Source organism: Sylvia atricapilla, chromosome 4 (genome assembly GCF_009819655.1).
Source record: "Sylvia atricapilla isolate bSylAtr1 chromosome 4, bSylAtr1.pri, whole genome shotgun sequence".
NCBI lineage: Eukaryota > Metazoa > Chordata > Aves > Passeriformes > Sylviidae > Sylvia > Sylvia atricapilla.
Genome location: NC_089143.1, coordinates 60,782,149 through 60,805,388, shown reverse-complemented (window position 1 = coordinate 60,805,388; position 23,240 = coordinate 60,782,149). Strand labels below are relative to the sequence as shown.

The following is a 23,240-nucleotide window of genomic DNA, read 5'->3' as shown; positions in this document are numbered from 1 at the left end:
CTGCTCTCTGACCAGGCACAGTTCCAGCCCTTTGGAGTGACTCCCTTTGTGCCCAAGTGCTCTGGTGCAGCCTCATTTTGCAGGTTCTGGGCAAACAAGTCCTAGCCTTGCCCAGGGGACCAAACTGGACTGAAAGCATGGTGAACCACAAACATAGGCAACTTTATTTCAGCAACTAAATCAACGTTAGCATTTGCATACACACAGAGGAGCAATGCGGGCAGGACAGAGCAGGCCTTCGGCACTGAGGTGGCCTTTGGATCAGCAGGCATCGCCTCAGCAGGAAACAGTCCCATGCAACCTGCACTGGATCCTGTCCATTCTCCTGCTCAAACTGCAATTCCCGGTAGGCTCTTCAGGAGCTCCTGCATCTGAGTGAAGAATTCCATCTTCTTGAGTGGAAATGGGCAGATCCCTTCCCCTGGTGGTGGTGTCGAACTTGGCCTCTGAGTGGGGGTTGGTTTTTGGCAGTGGCTTCTGAGTGGAATTGGTTTTGGCCATGGTTCTGAGTGGGCAGTGTTGGCTGTGGCCTAGGAGTGGGAGGTGGTCTCGGCCACGGCTTTGAGTGGGGGGTGGTCTTGTCCACGGCTACTGAGTGGGGGGTGGTCTCGGCCACGGCTTCTGAGTGGGGGGTGGTCTTGTCCACGGATACTGAGTGGGGGGTGGTCTGGCCATGGCTTCTGAGTGGGCCATGGGGCACTTGTCTGATGAGTCCAGGGTTGTGAGGCGGTTGTATAATGACCCCATGCCCGAGAAGCCTCTACTTGTGGAAGCAGTGCCATCTGGACCAGAATCCAGTTATAGAAGTGCTGCACAGAAGTGTATATTCCAGGCCGTTGTGCTCTGGCGCAGCCTCTTCCCCAGCTGGTCACCCCGACAACCCAGAAGAAGTCAGCGCTGTTGTCTTTGCACATGAGTGGACCCCCACTGTCACCCTGCAGAGGAGCAGAGAGGATTGAGGTGGTGCTGCGTGGCCCCTGTCAGCACTGGGGCTGCCTCCTTCTCTCTCACAGCCCCTGCCAGAGCTGTATTCCCAGCAGAGCAAGGCTCTGCTCAGCTGCTGGAGCCTCTAGAAGCTTGACTGGGAGCGGGTCGGGCCTATGAAGTCAGGCTGTCTCTCAGCTCTGCACAGTGATCCTAGATGTGCAGAGGACAAATGTTCCAGCATTGGCATCTGGACCTCTGGGCTGCCAAGAGCACTAGCAGGGCTTTCTGGGCAGAGTGCCAGGCCTCTGGGACAAGGGAGGCCCTGGGCTAGGCCTTGCAGATGTGGGGAACGGGTAGGAAGCCCCAGCAATGATGGGGAGCGGGGGCTGAGAGAGTGACTGGCCAGGGAAAGCAGGGGCTGGGCTGTGTTTGGGGTGGTGCTGCTTGCACTGCTGGGGGCTGGGTGACTTGTCACACACTCCTACCTGGCAGGTGTCAATGCCACCCTCCGGGTAGCCAGCACACAAGTTGTGCGTGGGACGTCCCCGTCGTACCACTTGCTGCTGTTGCACTTCTGGACATTGATAAGGTGGACCCTGGCCTCCTGTAGGACATCACTTGTTCTTTGAGCTGTGAGCAGAGAAAGGGATGAGGACCCAAAAGCTTGAGGCCACTTTCCCCATCTGGGGGATGCCCTTCCCTAGGGCTTGGCTTTGCCTCTACAAAGGGGCTGGAGCTCTGTCCCTGCTGTCTGCCTTTAGGGGGTGGGCAGCCTGACTCCGGCTTCGGCCTTTACTGTCAGGAAACCCAACTTATCTTCCCAGCATATCAAGCTTGCCCTCCATTTTTGGAAACTCACATCTTGCAGTGGTGGCACCCCAGCCAGCGACATAGCAGTTGTCCATCTGTGGCACGTTCAGCGTGGCGTTGGGCACACAGACCAGCTGGATGTAGGGGCTGCACTGGACAGGCTCGTTCAGCTCCAGCAGCGCGATGTCGTTGCTCTGGTCGGTAGGACCGTAATCCTCGTGAACCAGCAGCCGCTTGATCAGGCGCACCTCGGCCCCCGAGCCCGGCTCAGTCAGCTGGGTGGCCCCGATCAGCAGGCGCATGGCGCTGATGTTCCTGCACGTGGAGAGAGGGGTGAGAGGGAGCAGAGCCTGGAGCTGTGGCAGCCCAGCAGTGACCAGCCTTCTGCTTCTCAGCGAAGAGAGGAAGGCAGCGCTATGAAGGTGGTGACTGCTCTAGCGTGGCTTAGGCTCTGGGAATGTCAGCTGGAGGCTGCTAGGAAGCAGTGGCATGTGCCCGGCCTTCTCCTAAGCAGTTTCTCAGCTGGGCTCTGCATTGCCCAGGCACTGGGCACACTGCAAGGAAATGAGAAGGGAGAAGCATAGGCACTGCTGACAGGGCACCTGGTGATGTGGGGATATCCCTGTTTCCTGCTCCTCCTCACCTGGAGTCAGCAAAGCAGTGGGCTGCTGTGAGGACCCACTGTACGCTGATGAGGGACCCTCCGCACAGATGCCCCGTGCCTGAACCGAGGGGTCTTGGATGCTGACGAGCCAGGGCCAGGCCCCTGCCTGGGCACTGGTGCCACCCACGACGCGTGTCATGCCTTGCTCATCATCAGAAGTCAAGGGCCGGAGCCCACAGCTCCCTCTGCAAGTAGAAAGTCATTTCCATCCTGCTCTGTGGCTTGCTGCTGCTCCAGCAGGAGCTCCCCACAAGGTGTGCAGGGACAGCAGGCCAGGGAAGGCGCGGGGTGTGCGCCTGTCCACAGGGAACTGAGGCTTCCCCAGGGGCTCAGGAAGCTGTGGCCTGGCCACGTGAGGACAAGTGGGCCCTCTCCAGGGAGCCCAGAGTGCTGCCCAAGCTCCCTCCCAGAGCCTGGGCCCACTTACTCGCAGGTGTTCCACATGCCCTGCACAGGCCCACATGGCCACGAGGACAAGGAGGCAGAGCAGCAGCATCGCTGCCCGGGCTCGTGCCAGCTGCGGAAGCGAGGCCTCCGTGCGCCAGCACGGCCGTGCCCTCAGCCCCGGGCTGATGTCACAGAGCCGCCGCTTCCGTGTTCTGGGCACGGCGGCCTCGGAACAACGTGCAGCTATCAACGGGTTGGGTCAGAATGGACCTCAGCGATCATCCACTTCCAGCCACGGGCAGGGACACCTCACACCAGACCAGGCTGCTCAGAGCCCCATCCAACTGGGCCTTGAACATTTCCAGGGATGGGGCAGCCACAGCTTCTCTGGGCAACCTGTGCCCGGGCCTCACCACCCTCAGTCGAGAATTTCTTCCTCATATCTATTCTAAACCTGCTGTCTTTCAGTTTGAAACCACTCCCCCTTTTTCTACCACTACTTGCCCTCATAAAAAAAAAATCCCTCCTCAGCTTTTTTTGGGCACCTCTGCTTGCAGGATGAGGCCCTGAGGCACAGGAAATGCACGCGCATTTGTCAGCAAGATGGAAAATTTTGCTTTCATTCTTTAAAATGACAATTTAACTGACTTTAGGTATTGCTATCATGTACCCCAAGTAAAAGTCCATTTGGTCATATGTGTACTAAAATGGAAAATACCTGTGTCCCTGCTCTCCAGGACGACTTCTCAGCCGCAGTCAGCGCTCTCTGTGAAGGACAATAAAGTGCTAAGTGCTGCCTACAAAGAACAAGGCATAGAGAAAACACTGATGAAAGCACATGGTATTAAGAAGCATTGAGATATTTGATAAAATCTAGCTCTGCTTTCCACACCAGCCCTATATTCTGAAAACCTCCTGAAGATCCTTAACCAACCAAACAAAAGAAAACATGAATCACAATGGCATCTAAATATAACCTGCTGACTGATACAGATGTACACAAGTAATGTGTATTATATTATATATGTGTATTACATTATTTTAGTTCCATAGTGCTTTCTATGTTGTATTCTGTTTTCAGACAGCAAGGAAAAGACACACATAAAGAAATAAAAATGAGAAGCTTGAAAGAGTCAAAATCTGTATTTGCAAAACAAACTAAATTTTTGGACACTCGTTCTTTAAGCACTTTCTTTCCAATCTTATTAAAAGTGCTCAGTTTTCAGAGAGTACCTATCCTCCCAGAGTGATGGTTACCTGATGTGTCAGTGCCAGCTGAGCATCTGCCATCATTTCTTATTTTGGGAAATGTAGGCCTCATGTATTTACAATTTCTCAGATTGTCAATCTCTTTCAAGGAGCTGGCAAAAGGTTTGCATTTGCATTGGTTTTACTTATCTGAGTTGTTTTTCCATTCTTATCATCGCCCTTTTTCTCAGTGAGAGGCTGAATTTCTGGTGTAGTAATATCTATCCACATAAAAATGAGGGCTCAATACATTTTAAAAGGGAGAGTCACTTAATCATTGATGAAGGTACAATATTCTGAGTAAGTCTTAAAACCACCAGAGGTCACACATGGGTTTCTTCCTTCCCCTTTTTCTCTTCCAGCTTTTTTTAAATTTTAATTTGTTTGTTTGTTTTTCCAGTACAGCTGGATTTTTGATTAAAAAAGGGAGCTAAACTTAATGTATGGAAGATGCTGAAAAATAACTGCATTCAATGTTTGAACAGACTTAGTGATTCTAAATTTTCCTGTGAAAATAAATAGTGTGCCCAGAATATGAAAGGATGCTGGTTTACATGATTTGGTAGATTTATAAGGTATCATTTTAATGACAAACAGGAGAAATTAAAAATATGTGGGTGTTTTTGTTGTTGTTATTCTAGCGATTTTTTGGTTGGTTGCTTTTGAGTTGTGGGGTTTTTTGCTTGTTTGTTTGGGTTTTTTTTTTCTTTTAAGATAGCTACAGCAGTCAACACATTTGGAGCAATCTCCTACAGTGTTAATTGAGTAATGGCAGCTAGAACCACAACTTCTGCTGCCATAAGGGTCATTTAAAAAAGTTCTCTTCTTGGTGAAGATGCTGAACAGATGAATATCTGAATGGGATATATGTCTCATGTTGATTTGAAATTCACTAGAGAAATACAGACTTTGGATAAAAACATTGTTTCTGTCTGTAACTTCAACCTGTAGCAGCATCCTGTGTGTGGGTACAAATACTGGTATCTAGGACAGATGTTAAATACATTTTGTTATTTACTATTATTGTTATTTACTATTACTATTTGTTAATTCATATAGTTTTGTGGTATTATGTCTTGCCATTATTTGAGACATATTTCAACTCTAAATCAATTCCCAAACAACAACCAAAAAAGTAATCAAGGGTACTTAAAAACTAACTGGAAGTGGGTGATCAGACTCTTCCATTAATTAGGAAAAATATCAAAGAGATGATGGAATGTGTGCTGCAGAAGCACCAGTGACTGCACCAAATAAGCTGAAATCAATGAAGAGCTAATTAAGTGAACATAATAATTACCTACAATGTATTCTTGAAAGATAAGAGGAGCACAAAGTATCTACAACTTCCAGAGCAGAGGGATGAAACAGTGGAAGATACTGGAATATCTGAGGACCTGGTCAGGGCCCTGGGCCATGATGCCATGTAGACAGACACATGGACACAAAGGCTCCACTGTCAGCTCTGGCTTCTCAGGAGACTTGGGGTGCTCCATAATACTGGGGAGGGATAAATAACTGAGCCATTCATTAACACAAACCAGTTACCTCCAGTCTCCAGGTGTGGTCAAGCTCCCTAGAAACTAAGAATCCATGCCTGCCAGCCCTCTCATTTTCCAAACTGCAAAAAGCTGAACAATAATAAGGCCCAGGACAACTGTCAGTCCAAATTTTTCACTTCAAGTCAAGGGACTGATTTGACTTTTGATTTTTAAAGGACGACTATCATGGCTTTGAAGCAATAATCTGCAGAAGAGATGAATAGCACACTTAGGATTGGCATGATTTATTTGGCAAAGCCTATTAGTCCTTTCTGGAGAAAATTAATATTAAGTCTCATCTGTTTGTCACTGGGAATTTAATGTAGGCTAAAAAGTCACAGAGAGTTTTCTTCAGATGGAAGTCTGTTCAAAACAGAACAAAACAGATGAGTTTGAGAAAAATGCTTAATAAAGTCTTCTTTAAATGAAAACTACTCACGACTTGACTGTTAATCAAAAGAACATTACTTATCTTACTCAGCATCGCTGTACCAGAATCTGGCAGCAAGTTTTAAAAAGGAACCCTTTTCTCTTTCTTTACAGACATAATTTATAATAGCTGAATTATTGGCTATAAAACCTCTTTCTACTAATGTATTACGCTTCTGGGATTGTTCAGAGCAAATGTTTTGTTACTAGGAGAATAAACTCCTAAATTGAGGCTTCTGGAAAAAAATTTAAGCACATTCCAAGTAGCAGCCATTCAAAGAATATCACTGTGCCATCTTAACAGACTAAATTTTATTTTCACTAGTATTAAAACATATTGAAATTTCTCACTAGATTTATTTTTAAACTTAGGAAGCTGCTGCCTGCCATACAAGCAAGCATATACCAAATTTCAAGGTTCATATTCAATTAAAATATAAAATTCGAATGGGATGAGTTAGCAGAGGGAGTTTGCTTTAAAAGCTGAGCATTAGATAAGGAAAATACATTCCTAAAAATACATAAGGTATCCAATTACAGAACACAGACTATAATAATTTAATACAATGGAGGAGTTTTTATACATGTACGATGCACCTTACTTTGAGACAGCACAAAAAATCCTACCAAAAAACCTTCTGAAAACCTGATACCGATACCAGCAAGATTTGAATTTTGTCGGTTATTTTTGAAAATGCCCTGATAGATACTTAAAATGAGAATGTTTGGAACAGTTATATGTGATAGTGCAGCTATATACAGCTCTTTATGCCTTTTATAAACAGAGAGGTTCCACGTTAGTGTTTTGTGTCACAAACAGGCGTTACCTGATCGCAAAGACGATACGAGTCGGGCTCCGCTGACTGCAGCGCTTCTGTTCTGTTCCCTGACTCACACAAAATCTCACAGATTACAATTCCCCCATGTTTTTACACCTGGAGAGGCCAGAGGGAGGAAGTTTGTGAGCACAGGACGGCACAATGCTGTGGGATTTGGCTCTGGCTCCGGGAGAGATCCATGCACGATGCTCACAGCCAGCCGGGCTGGAGAGATACAGGCTTCTCACATTAACACTCCATGAGCTGCAGCAGAGTTACCAGATTAGCTGGCTCAAATTGTGTCATACTCTTATTTTTAGCATGCTATTATGCCTCTGGGATATAATTTATTTATCAGGGAATTGGACCTAAACACATGTTGTAGCTGTTGTCTAAAAAAGAGCTTTATGCAACTCACTGTGAGGTACCTGAAAGACTGTATGTTTTGGGGAAGGGGCAGAGTGAATGTGTGAGGCAAATACAGTAGTCCTGAGCTCCTTTGGGAAAGTACAGTTAATTTTTCAGACAATAGAAACCTAAAAGATATCAAAAAAGGGATTTTTTTTGTCATTTTTATAGAGAAAAATAGAGGTCCTCCCAACATTTCTCTAATTTGAAGCAATATTATGAAACAGAACGAGTGAGAATTTGGTGAAGAACTTGGAAAAATTTGTCATCAGCAGTATGGGATTGCCCAAAGGACTGACAGTGACTCTAATGGATCCAGCAGTGAGCTTCAGGTCTGCATCATGTGGGTGTCCCCTTCCAGGGGGGCTGCGAGTCCTTACAAAGAACACAAGAACTGTAATTTGCATGGGTTAAGTTGTTCAGTGTCAGCACAAAAGCTGACTTCTGCTTCCTCAAGCATCCTTGGAAGGCTGCCCTGATTTCTTGGCTACAGGACAGGGTCTCTAAGAGAGCTTGGAGAACAGATGAGAGCATCACCTTAGTGATGACACCAGGTTCAGTTGGCGACTGCTAACTGGGAGAAGCTAAAATAAGAAAAAAATAAAAAGGGAAAAAGATATTTTATCACTTCATTAAGCACTGTTGAGAAGTGGCAAAACTACACAGGGAAAGCACTGGGAAATAAAACATTTTTGTGACATCTTAGGTATGGGCTGTGCAGCATACAAAGGATAGAAACAGGGAAGGACTGCAGTCACAATGCTAAGGAACAGAGGGAGCACAGAACTGCAAAAGTGTTTGTCAATAGGATTTCATACCCAATTATTGTCACAGGACACTCAAATTTTATTTCCTGCATTTCTCCTGGCAGAAGGCCAGTTCTCACATGACCTCCATAATTTTTTAATCTTATCAATGAAATTGTCTTTCCTTCAAGGAAGCCCATTTTCTTCCCTTTCAAGACAGCTGATTTCTCTTAGAAGTTGGAATTGTTTCACAAGAACTCTGACCGTGACTAGTAAATTTTCTCTTACAGAGATGAACCAGTACCAGCATGCCAACATCTGCAAGGCTTTGATTTTGTGACTGTTATACTAGGTGTAGCCCACCCCACACAGTATGCCACGCAGAGGCTTTTTTCCTTTTTCTTACCTGTGTGTCAAATGGTTGTGCAGGTGCAGTTTGGAACACAGGCAAAGAGCAGATGAGATGCACCAACACGGGATCCTTTGGAGACGCATGGCCTCTTCCATGGGCTGCAGCTGCTGGCTATGGGCTGTCCCTCGGATCACAGTCAGCTCCTAATCTCACACCTGCTTCTGGCTGGGGCTAGCAACACAGTCAAAGTTCATCTGAACCTACCAGGCAGCCTAAGAATTCACTGGTTATTTCCTTACTTAACTGATCCAGGTGTTCCTGTCAGCTCAGCAGGGCTCTTTTCTGCATAATAATTCCAAATAATTCCTTTGATTTATCTGCCCTCCCTGCCCTGACTATGGTCAGAAGGGTGGGTGGCAGGGAGCAAAGCCTGATTCAGCAGCAGCTATTGCTCATTTTCTCGTCGCTCTATAGGTCACTGGCTGGCAGAAATCTCTGTGGACATGCATCTAAAAATTTTGAAAACTTGGTCTCCACTGATGAGAAAATTAAGTGGTGACTCATGCTCCCATCAGCGCCAGACTCGATTACTGCAATCTGATGGACTGAGAAGCTGATGTTCCACCGAGACTGCAATTTGCTTAGGGGAGCAGCTGAGAGGCCTCACTGGCATTCCTTGTTTCCAACACACCTCTCTTGTCCTTTTAATCACTGATAAATCTAATTTCACTTCTCACTGAAGATCTCACTCTCCACCTTTCTGGCAAGAGGGGCAATCCAGAGGCTGCTTTCATGACCTCTGCTGCAGCTTCAGATGCCAGCACAAAGCAGACTTGCCTGGAGCAGTGCCTCCAACCTGCATTTCCCAGCACTGCTTTCTCTTGTCCTGCACAGCTTGTCCATGCAACTCCAGAAGATTCCTTAGATCCTGCAGGGTGCCCTCTGTTGAATGAGAATTTTACAGCAACAGGACACATCGACTTGGAGGAATTTAAGTCAAAATGCCTCCTCGTAGAAGCCTCAGTCTAATGATCATGAGCAATAATGTGGTGAAGCAAGAAAATGGCAAAGAGGAGAATACATCCATCCTCCTGACATTGTTCTGATAGGATGCTGTAAGTTTTGGTCTGGGAGACTGGGGCTACCCCATGGAAATAGGAACAAAAGAAATCAGTTTGTAAGATGCTGCAAAGGGCAGGCCATCAAATCTAAAGTAAAATACTCTTCATTTACTCTCATCATGTGCTACATTATCCTCGAGCTTTGTTAGAACGATGGCAGGGCTCTTCAAACAGCTTCCCTGGGGAGACTGCTCTGCAGCTTAACAACCTTGCACTGGAGATGTGCAAGTGTAACCAAGGGCAGAATTTAGTCTCTTGTCTATTTAACGTTTGCGAGGGACTGCCTGTGTTCCTGGCACTTTAAATAATAGTAATATAAATGCATTTGGATTATAACCAAATGGAGAAACTATGATTTAGCCCTTTACTGTGTTGTAATTCCCAAATGCATCAACATCTATTTAAGTGCAAAACAGTCTACAGTTTACAAATACAAAGCTGCGATTGTCTGCTGTAAGGGTTCTGTATGAGATTATGATTCAATACAAAACACAATTCAGTGTCTGAAATTTCATTTTTAATGGCAGAATAACATCAAAAAAAGTAGCTCTTTCTCCATATGCAGTCTTGCAAAAAAAAAAAAAAATGTATCCCAGGGACTTGGCCCTTTCTAGTCATTTCTACTATATAACTGCTCATCTCTTATGCACGTATGCACTCGCACATAAATCAAGTGCTTGCAGACAGACCATATTTCATCTTGCCTTCTAACCTCCCGCTGTCAAGATATTTCCACAGAAAAATGTACACAAATAAAACTAACAGCTCCTTTTTCCCTGACTGCCAGAGTAATGTAGGGGACTACTTCTGTAAAACCAAGAGCCTTCTGCTCTGTGAACAAGCACAACTGTGCAGCTTCTGCTGAGACTGCTTTCTACCACATAACCTGTTCACACTAACTAAAGGATCAACGAGAAAAAACACAACCACGTCTTTGATTTTAACTACATTATGAATTGTTTACCTTGATAAGTTACTGGAGTCATCAAAACCTCTCAATTTAATGCACAAAAAGGGAAATGTCTGAGTAACTCAACACGAAATGCTACCATTGCCCATGACCTCTGAAGTGCTGTTTTATTGTTTGGGTGGGTTTTTTTCCTCCGTTATCATTAGCTGTGATTATAGAGATGCAGAAATAGGAAGTGTTGATGATCAAGAAAATGCTCATGTTGTAACATTGGCAAAGTTCTCATTTGCCATCAGTTTTGTTTGATTATGTGTAATATCAGTTAAATTTAAAGACAAGAAGTTGAAAAGATTCCCAGCTGTTCTAAGCCTTTACTGAAACCTGGTTAGGTTCAATGCTTAATTTTCAATTATAACAACTAACAGTATTCTGAGGACTTACTCACCCCCGAGTTCATAAAGTATTTTCCAGACATTAGTGGATTTTTTTAAAAAAACCCCAAGCAATCGGTTTAAAAGCTCACCCACAATAGAATAAAACAGATAACAGAGGTAAAAATGTGACTTAGAGGATAAATAATTTTATCTTGTTTTCCTTTTAACAAATCTGAATTCAAACGATTCTCTTTATTAAAGACATATAACAAGTCATAAACCAAACATCTTAACAGTCTTAACAGAATTGATGTGCACAGTTCAGTTTCATTAAGTATGGATTTAAAATATGCATTTCAGTTTAGCCTGATACTCCCTTTAGACCACCATCTCCAACGCTCATACACAATATTTAAGCTGCCCCAAAGCAATCAACAAAGACTTTGTAAAAGACTCTAACAAAACTACATTGTAAAACAGTTTGAAATACTCTAGAATGTAGAAAAAAAACAACCCCCAAACAAAGGATGTGTTAAATGGAATCTAAGCAAGTTGTTGGAAGTACCGAAAGGCAGAGATTCAGTACACAGAGGTAGCTCAGTAAGGGTACTTGCAGTGTTCTGACTATTTAGCATTGACACAACCACAGTCAGCTACTGTCTGCTTGAACTCTTCCTATGTATTTTGAAAAAGGGAGCATTGCCTCTGGGCCTGTTGTCTCACCATTCAAAACCAACAGAAAGAGCCACTGGTTTCAGTGGGGTGGTTGAAGTCTTTATACTCTCTGGAAATTCAGGTTTATGGAAGCAGAACAAAAGAAACTGCCCTGAGTTTGGAAGCAGTCCCCTGCTGCAAGTGGGGTTAAACCCAGAGGAATTTTTTCTCATGTAATCAGTTACCACTTAGAATGCTTAAGGAAGTGGAACCTTGAATTCGGCCCAGGAACTCTCCAGTTCCTTGCAGGCCTGTTGGTGGGTCTGCCTGTGCTATCTAGGGATGCACTGATCGAACAGTGAGCTCACTGCCAGTGGGAAGAGAGCAGAGCCCTGGGGACACGGGCAGTGGACAGTGTCCTCAACCTCTCACGCTACTCAGCAGGGAGAGCTTGATGCCCCTCCAGGGAAGGAAGGAATTCAAGCATGGTGCCACCTCCCATACCTGTGTCACATGGTCCTTTTATTGTGTGCCAGTTCTGAACCAGGCTGATGCTGTCAGCTCCCCGTAGTTTCTCACACCGATGGCAACAGGGAGTGGCCATCAGGTAAAGCACCAAGGATTGGTACCAGATTACTTTTTTCCTGTTGATCACAGGACTGGAAGTAACAGACTAGGTAAACCAAGCACAATTATTTTTTTAATAAGGCAAAAGGATATGAATTTCACATGCCTATTGTCACATAGAAGATCTGCAGCTTATGTAAAGGCTCACAGCCTTATTAGAGCTCTGATAATCTCCATTTGCTAAAGACTTGCTCTGAGGTGTTTGTGCTCAGCCACACTGTTAGCTGCAATGTTAACCATGACACACATGGAAGCTCTGCCTTTATATCGATCCCACACTGACCTATGCCTCCCTTACTTAATATTTTAATGCACACTGGCCAGCACAGTTCTTGCAGATGGGCACAACCCTCCAGTCTGGACTAGAGCATCTCCCAGACAAGATGTAGTGCTGGCTGCATATTTAATATATGCCTTATTCCGTCTCTTCAATGCCTAGAAATAGTATTTTGGTATTCTTTTTTTAATACGCTTATTAGAAATAGTAATACTATTTTTTAAAAGTTGTGATTGATTGTCAAATGAATTAGGATAGGGTTTCTGTCACTATAAGGATAATTTTAATTAGCAAAAAAAAAAATTGTCAACTTTCTTGTCCTCATAAGTTACTATTCATTATCAAGGCGCAAAAGAGAAAATTTAGCTTGGCTTACAATACAATAAAGGCTCTGTTTCAGCATCCTCAATTCTCCGTGCATTGCACAGGGGGAAGGAAAAGAAAAAAAGAAAACCAAAAATTTGTGATCTTCAGGGATAAATTATAAAAGATCTCCTAGCTGCAAACACAAATACTTCACTCATACCCAAGCACCAGACCATTTCTTTGAAGAAGCTTATGAGGCATTTAAGATATACAATGGCACAATATCATACAATGGAAGTGAAAGAATTTTCTTGAGAAACCATTACTTTGAAGGAATGTCCTAGACAACTGTGTCAACAAATGGCAAATAATTCATGCTTTTCAGCTTCTATCCATTGGATGGCCCCAATGCTGAGTATACACAAACTCAGAAGAAAAAGGCATGTCACAGTCATATGACTAGGAGTGTAACAGAGTCACACAGACATTCAAGTCATCTCAGAAAAAAACCATCAGAAAGCTCTCCCCAGGGTAGCCAGTAGTGGGATAGGCTTCTGGTCATTTTGGCTAGTTTAAAACAGAGACTTGCAGCTGGTGCACCCTGGCTTCAAAGCAGGGGCAATGGAAGAACCAGCTGTCAGTCATGACCATTCACTTGGTTAGAAAAATAAACTAAAGGACTTCCAAAATACTGTACAACCTCTTGCAGAATCCAACAAGTGGCTTCTGAAACAATGCTTTTGCCAAAAATGCATCTGTAAGGCACTTAACAGGTATCTTTTAATATATATATATAGATATAATATAAAAAAATAAAATATGCACTGAAGCAACATTCACAAAACCCAGCTGTGTCAACTGTCCGTGTGTAAAGTATAGTACATATACATTCACTGTGACACAGGCCATCTCCACAATTATAACCTTCACGGGTGCTTTGGGCTGCCTGGTTTAATTTCAGTGCCTGTGAACAGGAAACAAGACAGTCACTTTTTTATACCCTTCAAAGACAAGCAACAGCACAAGGTAAGATTCTCATTTATAAGGGGCAACAAAACACTCGGTGTACTTCTGAGAGGCTGAGAGAGGAGTGAGCATGCAGCTGACAGACTGGGGTTCTGAGATGACTTTTTTGTCTCTTACAGCCCATCACAGCCTCCACTTAGACAGAGAGGAACCACAAGAACTGTGACTACAGTGCCAGTGAAGGAAGCAGAGATGGGTCTCAGATGCCTTTTAGAAAGCAATATTTGGACCCCACTCAAACTACTCGTGGCAGAGATTAGAAGAGCTTCAGACCCTCTTAAGGAAGAAAATTTGTGCCAACACCTTGTGTCCCCTGCTTCCTTCCATGTGGCTCAAAGCCTGCTCAGAGGATAATCACTGCTACAGTGGTGGATGTCATGCACCTCTGATGTTTATACCTTCCTCTCTGAAAAAAGGGAGGAATAAGCCAAAGTCCATCAGACCAGAGATGACCTTATGCCAGGGGACACCTGACATCTTTGTAGCTCTATTGTTGCTGAGGAAGAAAGAAACCCCTTTCTTTTTTGACAGCAGAATCTAGCTCCATGTTCCTCACAGGGCTGGCCAGTTCTGGTGGCTGAGCTGTATATTCAGTGTGAAGTGACAGAAGTGCAACTCAGTGCTCATGCTTCCAGTCTGGTAGGAAGCTGCCTCTCTAACTGAGGAGAGAAATGTGATACATAAAAGAAGGTATTGGGTTTCAGCTGCTCCTGTACAGCAGTGTGGTCACTGGGCTAGATTCTGGCTGTTGGTGTGCTCAGCAGCAAAAAAAGCGCCATGCCTTCTTAGGTGGGACAAACTGGCCCAGGGGAGAGGAAAATAGAGAAAGGAGCAAGTCCTGAAATATGGAACCTTTGTTTTTCTGAAGTCCTTTTGGGTGAAGAACCCTGACAGGCTGGCATTTTTCTGACTTCTCGTTGCCAGCAGGTTGGCTAAACAAGCAATTTTCAGTCTGAGAGATGCCTGATGGGGCTTCCTATTGCAGATATTAACCTTTAATATTGTACACGTAAAGCTTGTAAGCACTGCTTGAAAATCACTCCAGCACAAATGTAAACCCTTAAAAAAAAACCCCAAACCTTTAAAAATAAATGGGCTATAATTCTCCTCAGAAACACCAGCATTTAACTATTGTTAAATCCAGCCATTTGAGATTAGTCTTTTGGATATTATTCAGCAAGAGACTTTGGAGAGAGAGACATCATTCCACACTTTGTTTGGGGAAACAATTTTTTAACTTTGTAGTTGGCAGATTCTGCTGCCATATTTACAAAGTAGAAATACCTTAGTGTAGATGAACCTCTAAATATTTAAATTCAATTTCATACAACCGGATCACATGTACTATCATAATTAAGTAAGAATGTCACTGGCAGTTGATAGTACTGTGACTGGATAACTGCCTCCCCCTGCAAGAGAGATGCCAAATGAAGCCAAGGTGTTTGTAGAAATAAACATCAAGGGTGATGATGACATTTTATTTTCAAAGCAGGAGACCATTATCCAGTCACAACATTCACTTCTATTATACTTATTGCAAACTGCACCAGACCCAACCTCATTGATTTTTTTTCAAAGAGTAATTAAAATAACATTTGTGAATAATACAGAAGACCAACTGAAGAAACCGCTGCAACAGAACAACAATCCCCAAAGTGGTTCTACAGTGGCATTACAGTCCTGCTTAGCACAGGAGGTTTATTTGATGCTTAATGAATAAGAAACTAGTGCTGGTGAACTGTAAATCTCTCCAGTACTGATTGACTGTTCTGATGCTCTGTTTAAAGGCTGTTTTAACTTGCAGCAGCTGACAGCAGCCCTGAAGGCCATTACTGGCCCTGAGAATCACGGAGGTCTGGATGAGCTCCAGTCCCACTCCTGAGATGCTGAGAGAAGTCAGCATTGCAGGGATTGTTCTGTCACCAGCAGCACTAACTTTAGGCTGTCTTTCTACAGGAATAGCAGGGAATTTTCTTTGTACCACCTGTAAAGCCTCCTGATAATTTCTGATTTTCATCCTGGTGGATAATTGCCACTGGATTCTCAGATTTTCATTTTCAGATACTCAGATCAGTATATATTAAACAACACCTGAAACACAGGTCCTGAAAACAGAGTTTTCCTGCTTTTAAACAGTTCAGGTAACACATGAAAATCACTGATTTGGTGAATTTTAGCATTCAAGATAGCAAGGTTACTTCAGTGGTGTGAAGCTGTAAAATGGCAGCCACTGGGTTTTGTTGAAAATTGGAAATGTGAGTGTTAGCAAAAAAATTTCTCAACTGCTTAGTGGAAAATGCAGGGTGCTGATGGGAGCTGGGCTTCCCACAGTAGGTCTCAATCATCACTGAAAATGGCTGCCAAAGGTTGCTTCAGTTGCTGCAGCTTCTTGCTTTTTATTATCTCAGAACATTAAAAGACAGCATTAAAGTCGATTTCATGGACTAGTTTTTGCAGGGTGGCTATTCAGAGAACCTGGCTAAAACTGCTGCAATCATTTCACATAGATCACAGAATGGCTGTCAGACATCATACCTTCAATTTGTACTGAAATAAGCATAATTTGAATCACTGATATTGATTCCAAACCCTCTAGGTTATAGTGCATAATCTTACAAATTATCCCATACTTTAATTTTGGCATGAAATGGGATGCCCCAGACTCCTGTAGACTTCTTGCTATTGTAAAGGGTGACCCAAATGGAGGGGAAGGGAAAAAAAGGTCTCATCCTGCTTCAATCCAGTTCAGAAGTGTCTTTATTTTACCTCATTTCCCCAGCTCCCGTGCCAGCCAACCAATCTTTGTCACTTCTCTATAAAGGAGATCCAAAGCTGTGATTATTAGTCAGCTAATGGATGGAGACATTCTTATGGGACATATTCTGAATTCATAATTCGAATGAATTTGCAATTTGAATTAACTGTAGAGGCCTAACTTCATGCTTTGAACTTTTCCAGAATTTTTTTCAAGTAGGATAAAGTTCTGCACTTTTAATTTGATATTGCTGTGATTATCACTGTTATACAGGAAGCAAGGAAATAATAATAAAAAAAGCCCTACCATAGAAGGAACTCCAGGAGTTTAGGACGTGTTTAGTATTTTTCCCCTCACAATACACTTGCCATTATAAATCAAATCCAGCAATTCTTACCTTTTGCCTAGAAACCATCCAGGATTTTATCGTTGGTACCAACAGACTGCCGAGAAGGATCTGAGCAGGATGATAGATGAGCAAGGGACGGAAAATTAAGGACAGGTGTTCATAACCTGCAAACACTATCTTCAGCATGGGAATCCCTGCAGGCAGAAAAACAGGAGACAGACTCTCACCTCAGACTTTGAGCTCCAGATAAAAGCAAAGCATTTTATGCTGCACTGACATTTCACACACACACACAAAAAAAAAGGTCCCAAAAATCCAAAAATGAACTGAAATGTTTTATACATTAAAAAGCCGACCCAAACGAGCAAGAAAATGGAAACAAAAAATACATGGCAGGGAAAGTTCTGTGGCAGAAAGGGAGGAGTAAGGGAATGCCATAAAAGATCTTTTCTATATTGCAGTCAAGAAAAACTGCTGCTGAAGACTTGATATACAATGCATTCTGCTATAGCATGACTGTCCAGTTGCTGAGCACAGTTCTGAACTGCTTATTAACTACTTCCTCTCACTGGGCTGTTCTGTGTTCACATGATTGTCCTCCATCCACCTGCCCAACTCCTGCTTGTAACCTTTGTAACCTTTTGTGGGTCTGTTCTCCACTGGAGGAGGGTCATGTTTTCCTTCATTCCCTCCAGCTGGTGAGCATCCCAAGGGGAGCCTTCCTGCCTTGACTGATCCAGGTCAGCTAGGTGAGAAATATGAAGTGATCCTGCCCACAAAGAGTTAGGGCAGCAGCTGGAGTACAGAAATTGCTGGATGCTGGAAGAAGTCAGTGCTAAGACCTAGAGATGGGCCATTTTTCCTAATTAGCACTCAACAGTGCTAATTCTATCAGACATCTCCATGCACAATCTTCCTGCTTGATGATGTGATATGTAAATTAAGTTTCATTCCCTTTTGCAGTAATGACACTAATTATGCCTACTTTGAGCATATTACTGCTCAAAATAATCTGTTTAAATCTTGGAACTTTGCTACCATGCTCCACACATTAACAGGTGTGTGCAAAACCTGCAACCAGCTCCATCTTGCCTGACCAGATATTTGCACAGCTGCCAACAAGAGCAGCTGTGATTCCTCAGGAGCTGCCTGAGAATGCACCTTATTTTCTCTCTCATCTTAGATGTCACTCTAGGAATCCTCTGCCAGCATCAACCTTGAAGTGAAGCAGACACACACATTTTCACAGAGCTCTTCTGAGTGTCTCATAAAATCGCAGAGTGGTTTGGGTTGGAAGGGACCTCAAAGACCATCTTGTTCCAGCTCCCTGCCGCAGGGACACCTTCCTCCAACCAGGTTGCTCCAATCCCCATCCAACCTGGCTCTGCCTTGTCTCCTTTCTCAGTAAGGACAAACACTGAGCTTTGGGCCACATACCCTCCATTTCCCCAAGAGATGTTTCAGATCAGCCAAAGCTGCCATATTTATGGAAACTTTTCTTTATATCTTGGATAAACTCCCATTCCCAACACCATTTCGGGTTTCCTTTAATAAAGCTGACGCCTCCCTGTGTGAGTAAACAGCTTATTTGTTGAATATTACCACTTCACCAGTGCCCCACTATTATTGACATGTGTCTAAGCTTGCTGAAATCTTCATGATCCACAGCACCATTTCTTGTAATTATTAATATTATTAGCTTCCTCACTATACACCACTAAAAATCTCATGCCTATGCTAGTAGCCTTTAACTATGTGTATATTTGCAGGGACGGATTAAATCAAATAAATAAAAGCTGGCTTTTATTTATTTTTATTTTTTTATTTATATTTATATATTTATTTATTTTTATTTATTTTTATTTATACTGAAATAAATGCTTTATTTCAGTATTGTAATTTGCTTCAAAACAACATCATGGACCTATCACAGAATTGTTTATTATTAATTTCTGGGGCTTGGGAATAAACCGTATTTAGATAGAAATTAAATGGGCATTTGTATTACATTAAGACATATAATTTATCTCACATGCCTATCACCACTGTTTTTGTAAATAGATGAAGGTTTATAGCCTATTTCTACATCTCAAATTGACCCTTGTAGGTGCTTTTCTATTTTCTAATCACAGAAATATACACTAGAGTCCCAAGCTATGAGCACGCAGTATTTCTGTTTGTAAGACAGTACTTGGTGTTTTGGTAGTGCAATTTCATCCACAGATCCAAAAACATTTTAGAAAGCTGAAGAGAGCTCCTACAGAGAATCAGAAACACTACAATGACTAGCCTAAGATCACACAGAAACTAATGGCAGAGATGTGAACAGAATGCCTCCAAAGGGACTGAGACATGCTTTAGATAACTGTATATTTTCTGAAAGAAATAAAAGAAATTCCAGCCTAAAAGGTAAATTCTCTAGAGGAAAACTATTTCTGTAAACTAGGAAAAGAAAATTAAAGTTGTCAAATATAAATACAAAGTACTATAATTAGCCTGACAATATAATTAGATCACTGGGTAGAGAGGAGTTCTTAATTCACAGCTTGTTTAAATACATGTCACAACAATAGGTTCCTGGAAGCTACTAATGTGCAATTAAAGTTCCTATTATTTACCAGGAAATGCTAACTGGTGAAATGAGGAGCTAATAATCATTTCTGCAGGTAAGGACTAGTCTAATGGAAAGAAAAAAAACCACCCAACCTTGTTGCCTTTTTATGCACTTTCTGATCTTTCTAATTCTAACTTGGCAGTAAGTAACTCTCTCAGAAAATATTTCATGACCGTGATCCCCACAGTGTAGTCATCACAAATGCTTGTGTCAGGAACATCACCACAAAGCTAAACTAAACAGGATGAGTTGTATTTATTTTTAAAAATGCCATCTGAACATTTTAGTAGCAATATGCAGTCGCTGCAAGCATCAGTATGACTGCTAATGTTTTCCAAACATATAAAATCCATGCAAATATCCAATTAGGAAAAAAAAGCGCTCTAATAGTTACCTTTACCTCTTTTAAAATGAAACACAGAAATAACTACATTTTTATCACACACACACATATATATATATATATATATATATAAACACTTGGGGAAAAAAAACCAACACCAAACAGTGAAGGCTCTTTATGCCACAAACCCCACATTTCTGCTGCTGTGGTTTGTGGAGTTATAAGCTTCCAGAAATCTGTTTCAACTCTCTGCCAAAGACCCTCACTCACTAAATATCACAAGACCTGAGTAACAAAGTTCTCCTCTGTGCCTTGGTGCTAGGTTGGTCAGCTTTGCTCAAAGTGGGAGTTTAACAGGTATCCCATCCTCCTCCAAAGGAAGCAGTGGGATGAGACAGCAGCGCTCCCCCTGACTTGAACTACAGAGAGCTGCAGTAGAAGGGAGAAAAACCAAAGATGGTTCTACAGGTATCCCTTTGAAACAAGATCATCGGTATTCCCAGCTTTTTACCCCAAATTTCCCTCTTCCCCTTTATTTGGGTATGTTTCTCCTACCAGTGCTCCCCCATCCTCCTCCTCGCTCTTTGGCCCTGGTATTCAGAGAGAGGCTCTTGTTCTGTTTGTATTTTCTCCCTCCCTCCTTTTCCCTCCTCCATTCCCATGCTTCCAGCCTCTGAGGGTTTGCTTCCCAAGACTTTTGATTCTACTCATTGCAGCCATGTACTTCCACTGAAATCACTCAGCTCCACTAAGGGCAGGGGCACCAACATCACAGCCCCACTGCAGCTGAGAGAAGACAGGCCTGTGACAGGGAGCACATTTCAGTTTTCTCCCTTTTTTGTGTCCTCACTCAGCTCTTTTTTTTCCACATTAAGCACTTCGCAAACCTGGGGAAAGCAAAGGAAACACTGTTTATCCATGATCTTCAACAGCAAGGAAGAGTGAGAGGACTGCTCTTGCAGGCCAGTATAGGAAAGCCCTCTTGGCTCTCTGTTGCTCCAGGGTGCTCCAGGTTGGCTCCAAGGCTGTAGGTTATCAGCCCTGGCCAAAGTTCACTGCTTCTCTAAAACTCTGCTCAACTCAAAGCTACTTCATCCTTCCCCAAATTTGCACCCAGTATGGCCCCACACATCTTCCCCTTTCCCCTTTCCTACTTTCACTTTTCCTAAAAGGCCCATGAAAATATTATGCTGCACTTCACTACATTTAGTTAACTGTAAAATAATAATAATAAAAAACCCTAAAAGATTTGAAGGTATTTTAAAGATAATTTAAATATAGGGCTCTTTTCATCTAGCTATCACTGCAGTAATATAAATGAAGCAAATTAATTTTAATGCTCCAAGGTACTGATTCTGTGTCACTGTCACTGACAGGATCCAACTAGACTTTATGAGATGGCATTTGACTTTATGGAAGTGAGCACTATGCACGCATTTACAATTTTACAGGGACTTTAAGCTGTCATGCTGAAAAATGTTTATAAAACATTAATCAAAAAATGCCTCTTTAATACAATGCATTGTCTGAAAGATGTTAGAAGGCACATATTGTAAATGGATTCTTTTTCTGACTAAAGTAATTTCTACCAAAAGCCTTTCCCCACTGCTATACAAGTACACAGTGTGGAGAGATAAAGAGCACTTTCTCAGCACATTACTACCTGATCCAAACACTTGGGAAATCACTAATGTACAGCATGCCATATTTCCATGTCACACATGACACATTTGTCTAAAATTACCCAACAGAGTTTGACATTGCAGCATATTCCTTAGCAGAGCTTTCAACTGACATCTGCCAAGTAAGAACTTCAAGTAGGAGCTTTCTTCTTCTAACAAGCAAGTAAGAGTTTTCTTTTATCCTATACCCATGATGGAAATGATAAAACAATAAGTACTGGAAATCAGGGCTTTTTTTTTCTATTTTAATATGTTTATTTTATGCTTGCTGGATGTGTAAGCTCCCCTTAAAGCACTGTTTCATCATTTGCTGTTTTCTATCACATTGCAATGGGTTCAGAGAACTTAATAGAACGTTTTTATTACCACCAAAACACAGGCCATTATCTCTCACACCCGAAGCAGAATTATTGCTAGTGCTCTACTTCCATACTTCACTGTATAGGTTTTTCCCCTTCAATGTCTTCATAACAAACAATTTATCCTAAACCTTGATTGCCTGCATTACTGCAACACATTCCACATCACAGAACACCGCAGCATTTCTTCTCAGGAAAAGAGATTTGGGGCAAAACAAAGAGGTCATCCTAGGGCTATGGAACCACCAGGCATCCAGGAATCAGAATGCCAAAGTACCCTCACCAAGAGGCAGTGGAAATACTTGGAAGAAAAGCTTTAGCCTCTCAATTTTCACCTCTCCCTTGTACTTCTCAATGCATTAGAGAACTCTCAATTGCCACAATCTTCAAGTGTAATACACAAAATGAATAAAGTGTACCATGGTAGCTTCTCTGATGCTCTCCATGCTACTCTCCTGAAGGATCCTCTCAGGGATTGATGTGAAAGGAGCATTATTGGTCCAACAGCTATTTCTTTTTTCATCTGAGAAAAGGCCTGTAAAGAAAGGCATATACTGCACTGAACCTCTCCCAAGCTGCCAGAGCAGGGGGGTGTCTGAACTCATGCTGCAAAGACAGAGCCAAATGAGCACCTGAAATTTGACTGCCAATTTTCAGAAGAGCTCTGCATGGAGGCCAGTGACTGCATGGTGGGAAGGGCTGGTGAGATTCAGGACGAATTCCCCAGTTTAGAGGATTAGAAAAGAGTTGCTCATGCAGAGAGCTGCAAGAACAGCACGATACTGCTCATCTCACTTGAAAACTTTCTTAGGGGTTTCCCTGTTTCTTCCCATGCAAATCATTGCTGTGGTTAGTTTTGAGGAAGCAGAAGGTCACACACTATGCCTGTCCCCAGTGAAGCCAAACCAGGGATAGATGTTTCTTGCCCTCATTCAGACTGTGCTATGACATAGTGAGGTCACAAAAGAAGAAGATGCTTTTGACAAATGAACTGGATTCTTTTTCCTACATCCATGCCCTCTTCAAAGCACACCCTGAATTCAAGTTAAATGCTTTTCCCTAAGGACCAGTTTCTTTCAGGTTTGGGAATAGCTAAATGACACCTGACTACCCCTAAAAATGCAAATATTTGTTTGCTACTGAGTATTCCTGTTCCAGCCAAAGAAAGCACTTTCCAATGCAATATGAGATCACCTTACACTGCAGGGAGAATTGTGCCCTTTTCCCCACAATACATGTTGTATGAAGAAGACTCACACTTAAAACATTCTCAGGGAAAAAAAACACAATTTTTTTTCAGTATATTTGCATATTTCAGGTCAGTGACAAATGTAATGGAAAGCAAAAACCAGGCTCATGGGGTGGCAAAACCAAACATCTGAGGGAGAGATTACACAAGGGCCTGTAGGATGTTAAGAGACTCTGGAAGAACTGCAGGGGAAAACTGCAAAATGGAGGCTTTCAGTTTGGAAGTATGGACCCTAATCTTCAAAACCCTTTCTCATTCTTTGGG

At 42.7% G+C, this 23,240-nt stretch overlaps 1 protein-coding gene and 1 pseudogene across 1 annotated transcript in view; both read right to left on the bottom strand.

Annotated features, from left to right (window-relative positions):
* Positions 1-138: 138 nt before the first annotated feature.
* On the bottom strand, positions 139-8,751 carry LOC136360652 (acrosin-like; annotated as a pseudogene).
* Positions 8,752-13,365: 4,614 nt separating this feature from the next.
* The window catches only part of SLC10A7 (solute carrier family 10 member 7), a 137,750-nt gene continuing 127,875 nt past the window's right edge, over positions 13,366-23,240 (bottom strand). The window contains 3 exon segments of the mRNA XM_066318461.1: positions 13,366-13,550; positions 13,552-13,563; positions 16,778-16,923. Coding sequence (XP_066174558.1) covers positions 13,380-13,550; positions 13,552-13,563; positions 16,778-16,923 — 329 coding nt within the window. The 3' untranslated portion in view covers positions 13,366-13,379.